The sequence below is a fragment of the Osmerus mordax genome, chromosome 17 (assembly GCF_038355195.1).
Source record: "Osmerus mordax isolate fOsmMor3 chromosome 17, fOsmMor3.pri, whole genome shotgun sequence".
NCBI classification, from domain to species: domain Eukaryota; kingdom Metazoa; phylum Chordata; class Actinopteri; order Osmeriformes; family Osmeridae; genus Osmerus; species Osmerus mordax.
In genome coordinates this window covers 8,029,248-8,049,973 of record NC_090066.1, presented here as the reverse complement: position 1 = coordinate 8,049,973, position 20,726 = coordinate 8,029,248, and the positions used below count along the sequence as shown (strand labels likewise).

Sequence of the window (20,726 nt, the reverse complement as noted above, 5' to 3'; positions counted from 1 at the left end):
CTTTTGTGGGTAGGGGGGGTAGGTGATTTGAGCAGGGCGACATTCGGCAAGGGCTTTCTGACGTAACATCTCAGTAGTGGTCCGCTGAAAAACGCATCATGAAAGACACTCCTCTGTATCCCCGAGGATGCATGTTTGTTGGCAGTGCCCCTTCAGGCATATCTGCTGTGTTTGCGTGTGGAGCTAATGGCTAAAGGGAGGCCTAGCATACTTACTGTTGTGCTTGATGCCCGTGTGATAACCCCTCCTGCTGTAGGTAGGCATGATGCAGATGCTGGGGGTAGTGTTTCAGGGTTTGAAAGCAGCCCAATCCCCCACAGAGTCAGCACACTGGGAGCCATTAGCATCACCTCTAAAACACTAAGAGCATCCCAGCACTCCACCGTAAGTGTGTGCGTGTGTGCACGGGTGTGCCGCTTGCGTGTGCATGTCCTTGCTCGTGTGTATTTATTAATGGACTGGACTTCCTAAGAGGCTGTTAGTTCTGTATGGCTGAGTCAGCCACAGACATTTACGGAAACTCCGAAGAACTCTCTTCTAGAACGGCAGGCCCAGTCACTGTGCCCTGGCAGGCTGGCTCACACAGCCAGCACCGAGGTCCCCATCTGGGTCATGGTGGTGTCGGAGAGACCGAGGTGGCAGGAAGGATGGAGAGCAGAGGAACGCTCTGATGGCTAGATCGTGATAGTGTGTGAACTTTGGCCTTGTGAATGTGAGTGTGTGTGTGTGTGTGTGTGTGCATGCATTCGCTTTTGTGTGTGTCTCAAGCAGACTGTTTGGCTGGTATCAGGATCCAGGGCTATGTCACTTCCGATGCCCTGCTGGCTGGCTATGTACCCTGTACAGCCAGCCTTGTTCCAGGCAGCTTCTGCTTTGAGTGGGGGTGTATTTGTGTCTGTGTGTACTTCCGTATTTGTGTGACTTATCTATTTATGGTATGAATTATAGTTTGATAAACACCATGCTGTTGTACACCCATGGTTGTTTATTTTCCATGTGTAATTGAGCGGGGGGGGGGGGGGGGGGTGGCAGGTGAGGTTGGATGGCCTGGTGACTGGGGCCTGTGCAGGTGAGGTTGGATGGCCTGGTGACTGGGGCCTGTGCAGGTGAGGTTGGATGGCCTGGTGACTGGGGCCTGTGCAGGTGAGGTTGGATGGCCTGGTGACTGGGGCCTGTGCAGGTGAGGTTGGATGGCCTGGTGACTGGGGCCTGTGCAGGTGAGGTTGGATGGCCTGGTGACTGGGGCCTGTGCAGGTGAGGTTGGATGGCCTGGTGACTAGGGCCTGTGCAGGTGAGGTTGGATGGCCTGGTGACTGGGGACTGTGCAGGTGAGGTTGGATGGCCTGGTGACTGGGGCCTGTGCAGGTGAGGTTGGATGGCTGTGATCTTGAGTCAGTGCAGTGCAAACACAGGAGGGAACATGAGCAGAGTCACGTGTGGAGACACAACAGGGGTGTGTCTCACCGGCTTTCAGCGTCGCCTGCTATTCTATGGTCACCTGACTAACTTTTCGACTAGCCTTTTATGCCTCCTACGTGATTATGTACACACACAAACACACACAGCTTTGACCAGAAGGACATAAATTTGAAACCATTGAACTAGGGCTGCACGATTATGGCCAAAATGATAATCACGATTATTTTGATCAATATTGAGATCACGATTAATTATCACGATTATTTGTTGATTTTAACCAAAACAAATGTTATTGTCACATAGGCTAATGTGAAGGCTAACTGCTTTCACATCCATATTGTGCTACATTCCTGCTAATTTCCAAATATGTGCATCAAAATAGGTCCTCTTATTCACCAAAATTCAGTGCATCTCCTTAAAGAATAAATAAAAATAAATAAATAAAACAATAAAGAAAATTTAGCAAAACTTCAACAGGGCACTATTTTCCATTGTGTAAATATATTTTAGGAAGCCAAAAAAAACACAACTTGATACTATGAACGTAATGACACATTTTAAATATCGCTCGATCACGCAAATTTGATCGTGAGAAGCCAAAATCGTGATCGGGATTAAAATTCGATTAATTGTGCAGCCCTACATTGAACACATCTAACACGTATCAACCCAGAAACACACACCTATGTTATGTGCTGGAGCTCACAGATGCAGACCGTTTAGAAATGACACCCACTTCCCTGTTTGGGGTCAGGGGACTCTCTGGGGTGCATTCTGGGAAACCACAACTTTAGTCTCAGGCTTGGCACTCCTCCTGACCTTCTAAACAAGCTCGCCTCAGGTTTTCACTTCAGTACATGTTGTCATACATATGTCAGTGTGTGTTCAACACCAGTGGGGCTTGTTGCCATGGTGTGAGCTGGGGTAAATTATGGGATGAGTCCCAGTAAATGTAATACGCACAGTAGCATTCCTGCTCCGGTGTTTTACTGGCGCTCGTCATCAGTGTTTGACACCGGAGCTGTTTCAAGTGGTCAGGAATGAAACACAGCTGGTCGGATGAAGAGAGCCTTGAGTGACCAGCGAGATGGGATTCTTCTCACGAGAAAGAAGGAGAGTGGAAGAGAGAGAGAGAGGGTGGGCGGGAGCAAAAGGAGGGAGAAGGGAGGGATGTGGGAAGAGAAGGGAGGGACACAAGTTGACCCCCCCCTCCCTGTAGTTTTGGGAGCTGCCCTACTTTCTGTTTGCGTGTTTGGGACCGTGGCGCGCTGGTTTATTTGTCCTTCGGATAAAAGCCCGGCCGCTCGGCTTCTTTCTCAGATGGAGCTTTCAGACCAAACTTGGCGGTCTGCTCCTCCAGCCCTCCACCCCTCCATGGGTGCAGCTGTGTCAGGCTCAGATCTGCTCCAGCCCAGTGACATGACAGAGGCCTGTTCTGTGTGCGAGCATCGCTTCCAAGCAGGCTGGAAAGCAGGAAAAGCTTCCAAATTGTGTCCGGTTATATAAGCAGGCCATTGTGGCGGGGTTATGATGAGCAGCATAGGGAACGTCCTTGTTAGCCAGCTGTCTGTCTGTCTGTCGGTCTCTGTCTCTGTCTGTCTCTCTGTCTGTCTGTCTCTGTCTGTCTCGCTGTCTGTCTGTCTGTCTCTCTGTCTGGAGGGAGGGAGGGAGGGGGCCAGAGATGTGTCTGTTAGAGAGAGGGAGTTCACTCTTGGTTATCACCCTGTTGTGGGTGTGAGATCACTTCTATAGCTAGCTACGTAGCTAGTTTGTGTTGACCTTTGAGTGAATGTTTGCAGTATGTTGATACTAAGTTAAGAAGGATATAGTAGTAGGTATTGATCCACAAGAAGAAGTTGAAGCAGGCAAGAAGAGGAAATAGGAATACGATATAAGAATAAAGAACAGGTTACAAATACTACATATGCAAATTACTAATACAAGAGGAAAAACTCAATACTCAATACAAAACATACACAAGCCTGTACATGAGGTACAACACAGGGTTGAATCACAGGTTAATACACGTACAAAACAACACAATGCTTGCGACACACAGGGGGTAACACACATATATTTCCAACACATAAAAGGGGAGTCTGGGGAGTCATGTGGCTGAGCGGTGAGGGAATCGGGCTAGTAATCCGAAGGTTGCCAGTTCGATTCCCGGTCATGCCAACTGACGTTGTGTCCTTGGGCAAGGCACTTCACCCTACTTGCCTTGGGGGGAATGTCCCTGTACTTACTGTAAGTCGCTCTGGATAAGAGCGTCTGCTAAATGACTAAATGTAAATGTAAAAGACATACAGAGTTATAAAGTACATGTTATAAAGTCACATCTTTGACCCAACCTGAAAATTGTTCTCCCACCCTCCTTCCCTCTTCCTTTTTCTCTTCCTCTTTTTCTCCAGGGGGCAGTGAGGGTCAGGGTCGCATTCTCCAGCGCTTCCCTGAAAAAGACTGGGAGGACAACCCCTTCCCACAAGGCATAGAGCTGGTGAGTAGCACACACACTCTCACACAAACACACACACACACACACTCACACAATTCAGATATCAGGATTCATACAGGATTGGTTAATGGATACCCCACTTGTCTCAAAATGAAGTGTACTGTTAATATTAACATTCACACACACACACGTTGACACCACGTAGTGAGCGATTACTCGATTAGGAATTGAGATTGCGGTTAATATTTAACTTTTAATATTTTTGCGTTTTATGTACATGAGTAGACGTGGAAAACTTTTCTGAGGCTGTTTGTGTTTTTCCACTGTGGAGGGTAAATTACAGAGCAGGGTCTAGATCAGAGGTGACTCACACAGGGTGCAGTTAGAGCATGTGACACATACCACCCCGTGATGTCACACCAAGCCTGGATGTTCTTCTGTCTCTCTTCACACCTCCCTCAACTGTTCCTTCTACTCACCTCCTGTCTCATCACCGCCACTCTCTCTCTCTCTCTCTCTCTCTCTCTCTCTCTCTCTCTCTCTCTCTCTCTCTCTCTCTCTCTCCACTCGATTTGACCTTCTGTCTGTCTCTTTCTCCTTCTCCCCTCCCTGTCGCTATCTCTCTCTCTCTCTCTCTTCCTCTCTTCTCCAGTTCTGTCAGCCTAATGGATGGGAGTTGGTTCCAGAGAGGCTGCCCCCGTCGTTCTTTGTATCTGTTCTGACTGACATCAACTCGGAGCGTCACTACTGTGCCTGTTTCACCTTCTGGGAGGGCCTGGACAACCCTCAGGTGAGGAAAGCCCCCCCCCCCCCCCCCCCCGCCCTAGCCTCTGGGCCTCACAGCTCCTCACAAAACATGACAGGCTGCTTCCCTTCTGCTTTGCCTTAATGAAACGAAAACAAACAAGTCTGACTCATGGTTAATAGATGAGTTGAAAGCGGCCTACACATTTCATCTCTGTTGATACACAAGTTGAAGAAAGTGTGTGCGCGTGTCTGTGTGTGTGTGTCTAGTTGCAGAAGGCTGAAGCCAGCGAGGCGGACGAGGATGAAGTGCCAGGAGTGCTTCAGCCAGCCCAGGTCTTCGCCCCCAAGAGCCTGGTCCTAGTGTCCCGCCTCGACCACACCGAAGTCTTCAGGGTAGGACACACACACCCACACACCAGACGGGGGGGAAAGGTTTGCTGATGCCATGTAGACTCCGGGGAGGGGTGCTTGTTCCCTGACTGTGCGTGTGTCCTCTGCAGAACTGCCTGGGCCTGATCTACACCGTGCACGCGGACAGCCTCAAGGTCCCCTTGGAAACGGTGATAGGGAACCTGCTCACGTGTGTCATCCCCATCGCCGGAGGCTCCCAGGTACAGAACACACCCGACCCCACACACCTCGCACCCCACCACTCGCACACAACTGTGGTGGACGGGTCATCTCTGTTCCAAGGCGGTTAGCATGCTAGTGTGTTCTAGCTTGTTAGCTGGCAGCTAGCATGTTAGCTTAGCCAGCCTGGTACAAATGAGGTGGCAGTGTATCGTCCACTGTGTTCTCTCTTCCTTCCGATTAGATAACGAATGTCGGTATGTAAATGAGTACACACACGTATGTGTGTTTGGATTTCACACATATTTTCCAACAGTTGCTGAGCAGTAAGCTAAATCTTATAATGCTGTATTTTTAAGTATTAAATCCCTGTTGGGGATTGAAAACAACCGTTGCCATGTCCTCTGACCCACAAACATCTACTGTACGGCACCACAGCTCAAACCTGACTACTCCTGTGTGTACAGCTTGCCCTCAAAATCAGGTCACCTGCTCTCAATTATCCACACAGGCACACCACTGGATAGTGATTGTGTGTTTGGACGGTATAACGCCATGTTGCTGTAACGATGTTTTGTCCTACATATCCCATCCCTTGTGTTACATGTAAATGGATCCCCCTGTTCTGCGTATTGGTTTCTGTGTTCCAGATAAGTGGGTCCCCAGTGTGTAGTTTAGACTCACTTCCTCATGCCCTAGCCTGTGACTGGCTGCTGGGCTGTCTCCAGGTAACGCCTCACTCTGGAAGCTTCTACCAATCAGCCCATACGGTGCACTTTCAATTTGAATGTTATTTTTATTTGTTTTTTTTTTTACTTATTTTGCTGGAACTCAAAATCATGGTGATTAATGGGAGGGACCTTGTTGGATTTGTGGCTGAATTTGTCATACCAATCAATCTTTTTAATTGTCTTGTTTTTTGTTGTTGTCGCACGAATCAAATTCATTGATGGCACTGCTTTACTGGACTTTACAGTCGCATCATTATTTACTCTTTCTTAATCAATCTTTTTGGGTTAATGATCCTTTGACCCTTTTACAAATTACTGAAATGATTTGACTTTGATTTGTTTGTTTCCTGTAGTTTGGAGTGGATCAAATGACATCACTGTAATCACACACACACGCACGCGCACACACGCGCACGGACGCACACACACTGTGTTGTTGTGCGCTCCAGTGCTGGGAGACCATATGGGGCAGCAGATGGCCTCCTAGCTGGCTGCCCTGTCTGAAAGAGAGACACGGGACTAATCAGCATTAACACACAAAGGCCCAGACACACTGCACACAGTACACTTTTACACACACACATCTTAGACAAACAAAACCAAAAATATTGTACACACACACACACTTTCAGCCTTTTGGTGATGGAGTACAGATAGTTCTTCATTTACTATTGAATAGGACGCTTTGGTGTAAACACAGTCAGATGTGTGAGACTGGTTCTAGACTTCTCTCTGAGGTCACTGCACCAGGGAGGTGTCAGACATTAAGCCCCTGCCCGATCATGTCGCGTCAAACCGCTGTCATACCAACTTGGATCACTGCAGTCTTCTGCAGCGACCCATCATTATCCCGGACTACCTGGCAACCCTGTCTCACAAGTCAACCTTTAGCACAGATACCCTGGCCTGTACGATATGTGCTCTGAAATGTCACCTGTCTAGATCTGGTGGTGCGTGTGTGAAAGAGAGAGCATGCACTTATGTCGGAGAGAATCGTAGCGAGACTGAACGACACGTTTGGAGTTGAAGCGCATACACGTGTGAAGAAGGTGTTGCTGGCACATGCACGTAGCTAATTTCGGCTTGAGCGGTTGAATTATGGTTGTAAATCTATACTGTGTCTCCACTGTGACTCTCATTTACCAGCGGGCATTACAGCCCAAGTACACTCTCTGTCCCGCTGCCAAGAACTGGCACTGGCTGTTCTCCAGAGAGGCCTTTTGGATCAAACATTCATTGAGAAACAATAAGTCCTTACCATAGGTGTGCGCTTTATACAAATATGCCAACGTTGCCCCAGTCAAGAACTCCCCCGTCTAGTTCCGGGATGTCGTCGGAACGAACCGTGTGATGCGACCCATCCAGAACCCTGCTGCCCTGCCGACGGTGTTGCGTTTCATCCACCAGGCCTCACGTCAAACCTCGATGCATCTCCAGGGCTCCCGTACAGTCGCGCTGTAGAGGAGCTGCCGTTGTCCTCGCTTGTTTGGTCATGTTCAACATGCTGGTCTAGCTGCTGTGTGTTTGTGTTGTCGTGTGTTGTCAAGTGTCCTGTCGTTTTTTTGTTGTTTGGGGCTCTGCTCCCTCGGTCCAGTGTTGTCTAACCTGTGTGTTCTGCTGTGGTCTCTCTCTTTGTCTCTCTCTCTCTCTGTCTCTCTCTCTCTCTTTGTCTGGGGGGGTGATGTATAGCCGGGCCAGGAGGAGAGTTCTGAGAGTTTGGTACGCCTTGACTTTATTCTCCTTTCCAACCAATCAGCTCCTGTCTCTCCTAGTTCTGCACCGGAAATCCTCTCTCCTTGTATCCCATCCTCTCCCTATCTCCGCCCCCCTGTCCTGCTCGACCAATCCAGACGCAGCCCCTTCTCCCGCCAGGGAGGAGGGGGGAACCCAATCAAAACGCTCTGATGAGACTCAATCTGTGACCAACAGCTGATCCAATCACTAAGATCCATTTTGTTATTGGCTGGCTGCATTCCTAGGGCCCTCTAAGAGTCAGATGAATAGTGAGTGATCAGGTGTTGGCTCTCAGTAGTGGTGTCTGAACAACTCTTCTGCTGCTGCTGCCTGTGAGAGCATGTGCTGCCAACCCTAGCCTGTCCTGTCTCTGCTCATACTCTGGGACAGCCTGCCTGGCAGCTGGATTTGAAGCACTTTCAGACGGCCACAATGCCGCTATGGGCAGACCTGTTTCCATGACAATTGACATTTGAGCTAACCTCTCAAATGAGCTGTCAAATGAATAAAAACATTGAAATAGTGTCAATGCAAAGTAAAGAAATGGTGTTGAACTGTCTGAAAGTACTTGAAATTCTGGAGACTTCCACGTGTAGCAGTGAGGCACGGGGGTGTGTCTCCATACCGGCTGTGTTCTGCTCAGGGGCGGGGCATAGCTGCTCTAAACGTGGTTGTCTGTGATTGGCTAGTTCCCAGCCTGTGCTTCCTGTCTCAAGCTCTGCATACGTTCCACAGCGTTCCTCTGATCTCTCCACAGCCAAGACTACCGTAGAATAACCTCCCTGATTAGGAAACCCATCTCTCTTCTGGATGCAATGGATGCTGAACACCGTCAAATTAAACACACTGCCATTGACTTGATAAAAAAAAAGCTCAATTGAAAATGAGGATCATTACAGTTGTGTGAAACAACAGATCTATAAAGTATTTGGCCCACTTGCACGCACAACGCGAATGCTAAAATCCCTGATAAATCTATTTTGTCCGTGACTCTGAACTCTGCCCTTTACATGCACACACGCACACACACACTCATTTGTAGCAGTGCCTGTGTGTAGAACCTGGCATGTCCTTGGCATTTTTCTTCCATAAAGGCCCATTGATATGGTGCTCTGATTGAGACCTCCCTATGCAATAGGGGTTGCTATGGAGTTTGTGGACTTCATCCAGCTGAAATGGCCAGTGTAATTGGCATGTACCGACTAAGCCCTCCATGACTCGACCTCTTTCCTCCAAACCACCTTCACCTTCCCCGTAACCCTGACGCCTTTCTGTGATTGTGTAAAGTACAGCTGTTAAACCCAATTTCCAGTGAAAGAGTGTTCACACTCCCCCCCCACCCCCCGTTTTTGTCTTTCTCCTCCCCTACACCCCCCCCCCCCCCCCTCTCTCTCTCTCTCTCTCTCTCTCTCTCTCTCTCTCTGTCTCTCTCTGCCTCTCTCTCTCCCTCTGTAGAGGACAATAACTCTGGGAGCGGGGGACAGGCAGGTCATCCAGACGCCCATCAACGAGTCCCTCCCCGTCAGCGGGAGCAGCGTGGCTCAGCTCTTCAGGCAGCTCGGTACGACCAATCACAATCCCCCTTCGGCTGCCACCGGCCAACGAAGCATCTCGAATCTGTCTTTATGCCATTTCTATGGAAGAACGAACACTTGTTATCTTGGAAAAAGAGCTTGATAATGTCCAGAAGAATAGAGACGTTCTCCAGGGTTCCTGATAAACGTGCCTCTGCGTGTGTTCCGTGTTCCTCCCCAGGTATAGTGAACGTCCTGTGTCTGTTCTGCGCCGCTCTGACGGAACACAAGATCCTGTTCCTGTCCAGCAGCTACCAGCGGCTGACAGATGCCTGCCGAGGCCTGCTGGCCATCATGTTCCCTCTCAAGTACAGGTGTGTGTGTGTGTGTGCGCGTGCAGGCGTTGCTACCCAAGCTTGCACGAGTCGCAGTTAAAGTCACTGATCCATCACTACTTGTGTGTGCAGTGTACACACAACCGTGTGTCTGTGTGGGGACTTTACATGTCACTCCTCCAGCAATCCCCTCTCTGGTGATGATGACCACTTCCTGTTCCCCCCCCCCCCCCCCCCCCCCCGGATGCCTTTCTCAGCTTCACCTACGTCCCCATCCTGCCAGGGAAGCTTCTGGAAGTGCTGAGCACCCCCACCCCCTTCATTATCGGGGTCAACTCCTTCTTCCGCTCCGAGACACAGGAACTGGTGGGTGTCCCCCCTCCACACACACACACACACTAACTCCAAACAAGACAAGCTAGCGCGCTGAACGAGAGTTACAGTTACGTAGAATAGATCCAGTCAGATATAGGGAGCCGATAGTAAAGCACAGAGCCTGGTCTCTTGTAAGGCCCTGTGATGATTCTCTCTCGGTGGTCATGTAGGCGGTGTCGGGGACATGGGTCTAAACTGGGTGCGGGGTCTTCATGCGGGCTCGGGTTCCCATCACGTACCGACGGCTTAGTGGCGGTCCGACCTTTGTTTGAACCCGAGAGTAGGGCGTGACCTCCCCGCGACCCGCCTGTCTCAGGTTCGTCCGTGCTAACAAGCAGTCCCACTGTGGTACGGCCACGCGGAAGAGCTTGCCGTTTGAATACCTCCCCGACTCGGAACAGCGCAGCCTTTGTGAGGCGCGCCAAGGTACGTGTCTCCAATATAGCTGACATTGAGGAAGACCCTCCGTCCACGTCCCGACAAGAATGTGCGACTGCCCGAGAGTTCTCTTCCCGAAACGTTGTGGATCGAAATGAGGGTTTAATGAATGATACCCGGGCCCAGGGGCAGTGTGCATTGAACCACATGCTTTGCCTCACTGCTGTTCCGCTACTGTAAATGAGCCCACATGGTTGATGCATTAATGAATGTTGGGGTCAGGGGGGGAGAGGTTATCTCCTTAGCAACTCGTCGTGTGGTCTTCAACGGAAGACAGTCCTCGCTAGCTACCTCCTGTAATCACCAGCTGTTGAGAGAGACTGTCTGTGTGTGTGTCTGTCACCTACTGTAATGAGCATAACTCCTAATGTATACTGGGCTTGTATGTGTGTTCGCCCCCCCCAGTTGGACGTGATCATCGCCGACCTGGACGGGGGCACGGTGACCATCCCGGAGTGCGTCCACATCTCCCTGCTCCCCGAGCCCCTCCTGCAGCAGACCCAGACCGCCCTCTCCATGGTAACCAGCCCATCGCCATGACGGCCACCGTAGCAGACGTCCAGCGGTCGCAGCTTCCCACAGCTCGACGCGTTAACTCGCTATTCCGTTTTCTTTTTCTTCACGAAAGCAGTGGACAGCGTACAGTAGCTTGAGAGCGGCAGCGTCCCACTGCTTGTCTTCCTTCTTACCAACCTCCACCCGTGGAGTCCTTTGGCTCCTTGCCACAACATTTACTAGAAATGTCTCTTATCTGTTTATCTAATGCTGATAAAGTGATTAAAGTAAGGCCCACTGTTTGTTTGGAAAAGGCCTGTTCAGATTTCCTGACTAGCCTCACCCTGGCATCCTTGTTTACCGCACACTTTATGATTTCCCCTCAGTGCTCACGTTTGTAATGTTAAAAACAATAGCCTCATAAAGGTTTATACATCACGGAAATCCATATAATACAATCTCCCAAGTATGTATTATGTCATCTTCCAAGTGTGTATTGTCTTGAACGTAAGGGGTAAACATCATTAGCCTGGCATCCCATCAAAGGCTTTTACAAGAAACACGAATCCAAAAGAGTTTGCTGGTGGAATCTGGAGCTGTTAAAAGCAAAGATTATAAAGATAATTCCTACTTTCCCGGGTAAAGGTAATAACTCCAAGTGTATGAAGGGAAACAGTCATAAACTAGCTTGTTGTGGTAGTTAATAGAAGGGGGTGGGCGTGGGTCAGTCCCCCCCCCTCCCCCCTCCCCTCCTCACGATGTCTTGGTTTATGGGTGTCCTCATCCTCACGATGTCTTGGTTTATGGGTGTCCTCATCCTCATGTCTTGGTTTATGGGTGTCCTCATCCTCATGTCTTGGTTTATGGGTGTCCTCATCCTCATGTCTTGGTTTATGGATGTCCTCATCCTCGACGGACCATCACAAGAGGGTCGGAACTTTATTTGTTTGGAAAGGAGAGACCAGCATGCCATTGAATGCCCGCAGGCATGAGGTTTTCCGCAGCAGTTGTTGCGCAACAGCGTGCATGTTTATTTGGATGGCATTCCCAGAACGCCTAACAAATATGTACATTTGCCATTGTTCAACAGCTCCAAATGGTTAACAACAGAGATCAGAGGAACGTTGTTCAAACACTCCAGGATGTTTGAAGTAGTTCCTTGTAGATTGCCAGGCACCTGCTAGCACCATGCCAGCATGAGTAACAGCCCTGTGCCTGTGGCCTCCCACACACCAGCACTGTGACACGTATCTGAACCAGACTTGACGAAGGGGACTGGGGGGGAGCTGTGGTTTCCTGAACCCGTCTCACATCCTTCCTGTCTTCAAGCTCGGACGGGGGCGTCTGTAGCTAGCATTGCGCTTCGATAGCAAAAGTGAGAGCCAGTGATGATGCAGAATGGGCTAGTTCAACAGCAATGTGCTGGCTAGTTTGTCCATAGTGCTGGCTTTGCATCGGTGGAGAGAGAGAGTGCCACTGGAGCCAAGCCCAGTTGTTCTGCAAGCTTTGACTGGGGGGGGGATTCGGCCACTATCATCAGCCAGTACTGTGTGTGTGTGTAGTTTTGTTGTCCGTAACACACACACACACACAGCTCCACTTACTCCGTGTGGACACTGTGCATGTCTGTCTGCACCTGCTGTGTGTCTATGGCCCCAGCCTCTGCCCCAGCCTCTGCCCCAGCCTCTGCCCCAGCCACAGCCACAGCCCCAGCCACAGCCCTAGTCTCAAGCCCCCTTGACCCTGTCTGTCTGGAAGTCCTGACTGGCATTCTCACAGAGGACTGAGCCCCAGACTGGCCAGTTCACACAAAGGACCCTGGAGCGGAACACGGGGAATAATTGCGAAAACCGATAGCACTGCTTCTGAATCGGAGGCATAATGAATTAGTTTGATCTACCGGAGAAGTTTTGTTGGCGCGGGGAGAGGGGCCTGCACTGATGAGGCTGTAGATAGTTGTTCAGCTGCCGTGGCTTTGCAGAGCGCTGCTCTCCTCTCAAATGAGCTGCATGTGTTATTCACCTCCTAGGGAGACCTGGGGCTAATCTAGTTAATGGCTGCCTGAATACGTGCCACTGTTTAGTCTGTCCGAATCAGGCTTCCAGGGAGCCTTCCAAGTAATAATTTTTTTCCAAAAGCTTTTAACCTGATAGTATGCTGTGGTCAGGTTTTTTTTTATTTTTATGCCACGACGCGACAGTGCCATAAAGCCAAATGATTCATTGCGGTGACATTGTGATAAGCCATCCCAGCTCGTGTGTTCTGAGAAGTGCTTGTGCTGCCGAGCGTGACTCACCCTGGCGCCCGTGTCCTGCGCGCAGGTGTTGGACCCGGAGCTGGAGATAGCCGACCATGCCTTCCCCCCGTCCTCCACCCAGCCCTCCTCCCTCAAGATCCAGGACAAGGAGATCCGGGCCGTGTTCCTGTGGCTGTTTGCTCACCTCTTCCAGGGCTACCGCTGGTGCCTGCACATCATCCGGATCCACCCAGAGCCCGTCATCCGCTTCCATAAGGTACCACAGCCAGATGGGAGTCGGAAGGACTCTAAATGACACGTGCTGGCTGGTCTGGCAAGCTGATGAGATGCTGAGTCACTGGCGTTTGGGATGGTGTGTTTGTTATTCCTGTGTGATTTGTGATGTGTGTGTGTGTGTGTGTGTCCGTCAGGCTGCGTTCCTGGGCCAGAGAGCTCTGTCTGAGGATGACTTCCTGATGAAGGTTCTAGACGGGATGGCGTTCGCAGGGTTCGTCTCGGAGAGGGGGCCGCCCTACAGGGCCACCGATCTGTTCGACGACGTAAGCGCCATTTGAAATCGGCCTCCTCGCCCCGCAGAGCGACCAGGGAAGCGCGGGGCGGCGTCTAACCGCCTTCCTCCTGTCTCTCTGCAGCTGGTAGCCAATCAGGTGGAGCGCGTCCGCCAGGAGGAGAGCTGCCCTCACAAAGTCATGAATCACGTCAAGGAGCTGGCCGAGCAGCTCTTCAAGAACGTACGGGCCACAAACACAACCACAACCACACAGGGTTTATCTCAGAGCCAAACGTAGTCTTGTTCTCATGCTTTCTAACGTTATTTATTGAGTCAGGTGGCTGAGCGGTTAGGGAATCGGGCTAGTAATCAGAAGATTTCCGGGTCGATTCCCAGCCGTGCCAAAAAATACCATGTGTCCTTGGGCAAGGCACTTCACCCTACTTGCCTCGGGGGAATGTCCCTGTACTTACTGTGAGTCGCTCTGGATAAGAGCGTCTGCTAAATGACTAAATGTGAGTCAATCTTTTTTTTTTTATGTTCTCAACCCCTCTCAGGAGAACCCGTACCCTGCGGTGGCCATGCATAAGGTCCAGCGGCCGAGCGAGAGCCCGGGTCAGAACGCCCCCCAGAACAAGGAGCCCTTCCCCCCGCTGGACGACGTTACGGTCGAGCTCTTTGTCGACCACGCCGCCGCCAAGCTCAGGACGGCGCCTCCCGTGGTCAAGGCAGAGGTGAAGGGCATGGTGCCCTCCGGACCCCCGTTGGGTGAGCCGAGCTCGAGCGTGAAGAACGTTCCGGAAACCTTCCGTCACCTCAGCATGTGTTACTAGAGCCAGTGTGGACTGGGGGGGTGTTCTGACTCCTGGCTGTTGGTGTTGTTCCAGGAGACATCGTCGACAGGAATGGGAACGTCCTGGCTAACAGCGCTCGCAGGCTGGAGGTGGTCCGCAACTGCATCACCTACATCTTCGAGAACAAGATGCTGGAGGCTAAGAAGGTGAGAGACAACCGCATGGCTGCCTCAACCTTATCTCGTTTAATACCTCCAATACCGTAACCATGGCCATAGTAAAAGACTAGCGTTGTTAATGTGCTGCCACTATCTCTCTCTCTCTCTCTCTCTCGCCCCCTAGCTGATGCCAGCGGTACTGCGGGCGCTGAAGGGCCGGGCGGCCAGGGTGTGTCTGACCCAGGAACTCAACCAGCACGTGCTGCAGAACCGGGCCGTGTTGGACGACCAGCAGTTCGACTACATCGTCCGCATGATGAACTGCACCTTACAGGTAAGAGCCCCCCCCCTCTCCCCGGACGAGCGTTCCGCGGAGCCGCCGCGGCATGGCCGCAATCCGGCCAATCACATAATCTCTGCTCTCCTCGTCCTCGCTCAGGACTGCTCCCACATCGACGAGCACGGGATCGCCGCCGCCCTCCTGCCCCTGGTCACCGCCTTCTGCAGGGTGAGGACCCATCTTACGGCCACGCCTTTTTTTTTTACCAAGCCCACACAGTGTTCCCTCGTTGTTCCTCCTCGTGTCGCGAGAAGCTCTCTCTCTCTCTCCCCTAACCGTCACGATGGTTTTCCCCCCGTGTGTGTGTGACAGAAACTGGGGGCGGGCATCACCCAGTTTGCCTACAGCTGCGTTCAGGAGCACATGGTGTGGACCACCATGCAGTTCTGGGAGGCCATGTTCTACAGCGACGTCCAGAACCACATCCGGGCCCTGTACCTGGAGACGGAGGAGGCGGAACAGCAGCTGAGCCCTGTAAGGACCCCCCATCCCCCCACCCTGCTGCCCCCCAGGGCTGACCGTGTGTTGAGCGGTGATCCCCACCACAGTTTTTTGTCCGGTGGTGACGTCTTAAGGTGAGGCCTTTAACCGAAATCCACCGATCGATCAGTGACCTTTTTCCCCCTTTGCCTCGCTCCCCCCCCCCAGTCCCAGGAGGTGCGTGAAGCGGGCGGAGGCCAGGGGCTGCTGAGCGCCCTGGACCTGGCGTCGGAGCAGAGCCGCCTGTGGCCCACGCTGAGCAAGGACCTGCAGACGGAGCGCGTGCAGAAGGAGGAGAGCACGGTGTTCAGCCAGGCCATCCACTACGCCAACCGCATGAGCTACCTGCTGCTGCCCCTGGACACCAGCAAGAACCGGCTGCTGCGCTCGTCCGGCCTGGGGGGGGACGTGGAGAGCGTCAGCAACAGCTACGTCACCAACAGGTACACCAACAGGTGCAGACGACCCTTCCTTGTTTTTCACGCTTTTCGTACTTGTGGGAACGGGACCTTTATTGGGGTGGGGGGGGGGTTTGTCTGCGGAGCCGTCACCCGCCGCTGTCGCCCATCCCCCCAGCATCGCTGGGAGCATGGCGGAGAGCTACGACACGGAGAGCGGCTTCGAGGACGCCGAGGTGTCGGACGTGGCCAACTCGGTGGTGCGCTTCATCAACCGCTTCGTGGACAAGGTGTGCAACGAGAGCGGCGTGACCAACGAACACCTGAAGGCCCTCCACACGATGATACCAGGTAGGAACGGAGGTCAGGAGGCGTGGCTGGGACACCGGGGGCCCCCTGAGGGGTGGGGTAACATTCATGGTGGGGCGCCTCTGATCCGCTCCTGTGTGGTTCCTCTCAGATATCGTCCAGATGCACATTGAGACGTTGGATGCAGTCCACAGGGAGAGCAAGCGACTGCCGCCGATCCAAAAGGTAACCAATTCCTTCTTTTACATTCCGCTGGACAAAGGCCACGCCGAACCCAGGCCAGACCCGCCCATCCCCCCCTCCACCAATCCCTACAGCTCAGTGTCACAGTGGCACGGCAGGTACGTCTGTCCCAACAACGTTGCCGCGTAACTCACACAATCTGCCTGAGCGGTGCATGCCGGATGTTGTCGTTCCTTCTCTGATCCCCCCCCCCCCCCCCCCCCCCCCCCTACAAGCCTAGCAGACTCCTTCTACAGTGGTGCATGCTGGGCCTTGTAGTCCTCGGGGGGCCTGTCAGACTACAGAGACCTGTGTGCCTTCAGACAGAAGGGTGCTGTGTGCTCGGTCTGTTTCTAGGAGTGTGCTGCTCGCTGGTGAACAAAGGTAGCTTAACATCGCGTCTCTGTATCCGTGACAACTCCAAGCCCTTATCCTGCCAAATATCAGTTTCAAACACCAATCTACCATGAATCTGGTTAATTTGAGCTGGACTGTGGGCTTTGCTCCCCTGTGTAATACTGTACCTGAGAGATCTCCTCCTAATCCCATAATGCATTGTGTTTTGCGCTGACTAAGCGCTTCAAATCCCCTCACGAGGATACAGGGAATCAGGTGCTGTTGTGCAACAGATTATGGAATGGGTTATAAAACACACAATTCTTTTTTTCATTAGTGGAACCACTTTGTTTGGCGCAGTTGCCCCCTGAATAAGCTGACCAGCAGGGAGGGGAGACAGGAAGTGATGTCAATGCCCAGAGACAGACTCTCACTGCCAGACCCTAGACTGGTCTTCTGATGGTATTTTGTGTACCACAATTTCATTCCATGGATATTTCCCAGTTTGGGAGAATTGTACACACACAAGTCCACCAGAGTCTCTGTAAGCATACAGCACACATATTTGTCTGAATTTCTCCTTCTGCTTATTTAGTTTGATGTCAAACAGGCTAACTCAGCCAAGATCCCACCACTTTGTCGTCATTTGCATACCCAGAAAACCAATAACAACAAATAACGGGGCCAGAAGTCGTCATATCGAGTTTTGTGTTTTGACTTTTGTTGCGTGATATCCGTAGGTAGGTACTTAATTAATTGCAAGGTTGGAAATAGCAGTTTTGCTCCAGTGGGGTGTCATGTTCTCTGGCATGGATGTGAAGGCATGAGCTCTGGGTTGGTGTGACATTTGTCCAGTTGGCCAAATATTGATTGAGTTTGGAGACTAACTCAGCAGCATGGTGTACCTGTTCATGTTGGTGTGCCATGTTTAGGACTGCAGAACAGAAAGCACTGACCACTCTCTTCTCTCTACCTCTCTACCTCTCTCTACCTCCTATGTCCTCCCTCCCTCCCTCCCTCCAGCCCAAGCTGCTGAGGCCTGTTCTGCTAGCAGGGGAGGAGCTGGTGATGGACGGCATGCGGGTGCACCTGATCCCGGACGGGCGCGAGGAGCCCACGGGGGTGATGGGGGGCCCCCCCCTGCTGCCCGCCGAGGGCGCCATCTTCCTCACCAACTACCGCCTCATCTTCAAGGGAACGCCCACCGACGCTCTCGGTAAGACCAGGAGCCCACAGACGCGCGCGCGTGTGCGTGCGTGTGGACGAGGCCACACACACCCTCCTAAACACCCCCTTCTTGCCTGATGGCGCGTCTCCCTCCTGTGTAGTCGGGGAGCAGGTGGTCACGCGCTCGTTCCCCATCGCCTCGCTGACCAAGGAGAAGAAGATCTCCGTCAGCCTGCCCATGGACCAGTTCATCCAGGAGGGACTGCAGCTACGCTCCTGCACCTTCCAGGTTCTCCTTTCCTCTCCTCATCCATCCATCCAACCTCCTGCCCCCACTACCCCATTTCCCTCCCTCCCCCCCCAGCTCCTCCTCTAACCAGCCTGTGTGTGTGTGTGTGCGCGCGTGTTCCCGCCCCGCCCAGCTGATGAAGATAGCGTTCGACGAGGAGGTGGCGTCGGACCTGGCCGAGGTGTTCAGGAAGCACATGCACAAGCTGCGCTACCCGCAGCACGTCCAGGGCACCTTCGCCTTCACCGTGGGCCAGGGCAGCAAGATGGTGGTGGAGCACAAGACCAAGGACAAGAACCAGTCCCTGAAGTAAGCACACACACACACACACACACAGAAGCGCCACTGTCGCCGGCGTTCTGCAGCCCCAGAACCATCAATCCCGCGCGAGCTCAGTTAGGCCCAGATTCTCCCGACGGCATCCGACGCCTTTCGAAAGGCGCCTTTCGACCTCCCACGCCGTAGCTCGCACGCGGGCTGAGATGACACGGCACCGCCCCGACGACGTACGCGACCGACCCGGCGCTGAACTGCTCTGTCGGAGGAGACGTCACGTTCCTGCCCTGCTCTCTGCCGCCTGGGTGTTTCCGCACGTCCCAGCTCTCAGGACGTGTCCAGGCTGTTTTTAAGGAGTTGTGGGCTGAAGTGGGTTTAACGACAGAATTGTATATAGTCAAGAGTGCTGGTGGTGCGAGCGTTCACGGGTGTATGAGCGCGTGGTAGGATGCCACTTAGGGTTGCCGGTGCGTTTTGGTCTCTTACTTGCAAGTGCAAGTGCATCAGCGGCGTGGTTGGGGTTGACGCGTGTGTGAGAACATTGCATGTTTCCGGAAAGCTGCCTGTTTAATTCTGCTGGCTGCACCCTCGTACTCATTTATTCAGAGCCAGCTCTGAAGGGCCTGAGGAATGAGACTGTTTCACATCCTACTGTCCACTTTCCATCCTGGTACAATACATACACCCCCTGGTGCCCCTTTCTCTCTCTCGCTCTCTCTCTGTCTCTCTCTCCCTCTCTCTCCCTCTCTCTCTCTCTCTCTCTCTCTCTCTCGCTCTCCTGTGGGGTATGAAAAAAAGCAGAGCAGCCCAATGAATAATTCAGCGGTGGAAAATGTGACAGCCTCCCTGGTCGCTGTTTCCATCTCTGAGCGGCGTGTCGTTGCACTAAAAGACTCCATTCAGAGACATTAACCTCGCCACAACACCCTCCCTCCCTCCCTCCCTCCCTCCCTCCCTCCCTCCCTCCCTCCCTCCCTCCCTCCCTCCCTCCCTCCCCCCCTCCCCCTGCCAGCGCCAGGCTCAGCCAGCAGCACTCTCCCCCTGCCTAGAGGATGCTTTCATGATGCAGCCCAGACTGAGATGGGCCCCGGTGCTGGAATGCGCCTCTGTCTTGATTGGCCGTGGTTGGAAAACGCCCCCTTTCACGCTCGCGGACGTCGCCGGCCCCCTCGTTAGGCTGTTTTCTCTAATCAGCGATTTGACGTCCTTTCCTGTATTCTCTTTATTTCCCTCCACCCCTGCCCCGTCCCCCCCGACCTCTCAGAACTCTGTCCAAAAACCTGGTGAAGAGCGCCAAGCGGACCATCGGCCGGCAGTACGTGACCCGGAAGAAGTACGCCCCCCCGACCTGGGAGAACCGGGGAAGCCTGCAGTCCGAGCTGGACGAAGACGACCTCTCAGGTGGAGCCCCCGGCGCAGCCAGACACACACCAGACACACACCAGCCACGTCCACGCTCCCTACATGGTCCCTGTATGTTGCTGCTATCTAACAATTGTGTGTGATGGTGTGTGTGTTTGTGTGTCTGCAGTGTCAGAAGAGCTGGACCAGAGCTCCCTCACCCTCTCCTCCACCATCCGCTCGTCCGACAGGCAGACCATGAGCAACGTAGTGGAGCGGGCCTGTTGCCGGGACTACCAGCGGCTGGGTCTGGGCACGCTCAGTAACAGCCTGACCCGCTCCAAGAACGAGCCCTTCCGCATCTCCACCGTCAACCGCATGTACACTGTCTGCAGGAGGTTAGGGACCTTCCACCGCCCTGAAGGACCTCAACCAGAACCTGACCACAACCGACAGCATCTAACCATGAGCGACCTGTGTGTGTGTGTGTGTGCTCCAGTTACCCAGGCCTGCTGATCGTGCCTCAGAGCATCCCAGACACGACCATCCAGCGGATCTCGCGGTGCTACCGGCAGAACCGCTTCCCGGTGGTGTGCTGGAGGAACTCGCGGACCAAGGCCGTCCTGCTGCGCTCGGCAGGCCTGCACGCCAAGGGAGTGGTGGGCTTCTTCAAGTCCCCCAACAACCCCACCGCCGGTGAGCAGAGACACTCCACCCAGCCCACAGGACGTGATGCACACCGGCCCAGACGGCTCTGGCCCGTCAGGGAACGTGATATGGACCTTCTGAGGGTTGAGAGATCGGCGTTGTTTGACGTGTGTGTGTGTGTGTGCAGGCCCGTCCCAGGCAGACTCGACCAGTCTGGAGCAGGAGAAGTACCTGCAGGCCATCATCAGCTCCATGCCCTCCTACAGCGAGCCCAGCGGGAGGAACACACTCAGTGGCTTCACCTCCACACACATGAGCACCTCAGGTACATACACACACACACTTACATACCTACAGCTAAGCATGGAGATACACAAATGCGAATGTGGACATGCACACATTCACAGA

At 53.0% G+C, this 20,726-nt stretch overlaps 1 protein-coding gene across 4 annotated transcripts in view; it reads left to right on the top strand.

Annotated features, from left to right (window-relative positions):
* sbf1 (SET binding factor 1) overlaps positions 1 to 20,726 on the top strand; it is a 37,905-nt gene that overhangs the window by 8,787 nt on the left and 8,392 nt on the right. For 2 of the 4 annotated variants that reach the window (XM_067254540.1, XM_067254536.1), the window contains exons 2-27: positions 3,831 to 3,916; positions 4,527 to 4,664; positions 4,889 to 5,014; positions 5,122 to 5,232; positions 9,112 to 9,217; positions 9,412 to 9,544; positions 9,763 to 9,871; positions 10,724 to 10,837; positions 13,135 to 13,326; positions 13,481 to 13,609; positions 13,703 to 13,801; positions 14,118 to 14,328; positions 14,448 to 14,560; positions 14,697 to 14,846; positions 14,952 to 15,020; positions 15,165 to 15,326; positions 15,501 to 15,787; positions 15,909 to 16,081; positions 16,191 to 16,264; positions 17,621 to 17,813; positions 17,926 to 18,053; positions 18,187 to 18,362; positions 19,594 to 19,730; positions 19,861 to 20,068; positions 20,170 to 20,366; positions 20,506 to 20,643. In XM_067254540.1, the coding sequence (XP_067110641.1) occupies positions 3,831 to 3,916; positions 4,527 to 4,664; positions 4,889 to 5,014; positions 5,122 to 5,232; positions 9,112 to 9,217; positions 9,412 to 9,544; positions 9,763 to 9,871; positions 10,724 to 10,837; positions 13,135 to 13,326; positions 13,481 to 13,609; positions 13,703 to 13,801; positions 14,118 to 14,328; positions 14,448 to 14,560; positions 14,697 to 14,846; positions 14,952 to 15,020; positions 15,165 to 15,326; positions 15,501 to 15,787; positions 15,909 to 16,081; positions 16,191 to 16,264; positions 17,621 to 17,813; positions 17,926 to 18,053; positions 18,187 to 18,362; positions 19,594 to 19,730; positions 19,861 to 20,068; positions 20,170 to 20,366; positions 20,506 to 20,643 (3,759 nt within the window). The remainder of the gene's footprint in view (positions 1 to 3,830; positions 3,917 to 4,526; positions 4,665 to 4,888; positions 5,015 to 5,121; positions 5,233 to 9,111; positions 9,218 to 9,411; positions 9,545 to 9,762; positions 9,872 to 10,723; positions 10,838 to 13,134; positions 13,327 to 13,480; positions 13,610 to 13,702; positions 13,802 to 14,117; positions 14,329 to 14,447; positions 14,561 to 14,696; positions 14,847 to 14,951; positions 15,021 to 15,164; positions 15,327 to 15,500; positions 15,788 to 15,908; positions 16,082 to 16,190; positions 16,265 to 17,620; positions 17,814 to 17,925; positions 18,054 to 18,186; positions 18,363 to 19,593; positions 19,731 to 19,860; positions 20,069 to 20,169; positions 20,367 to 20,505; positions 20,644 to 20,726) is intronic. The other 2 variants (XM_067254538.1, XM_067254539.1) reach the window with 2 other exon arrangements.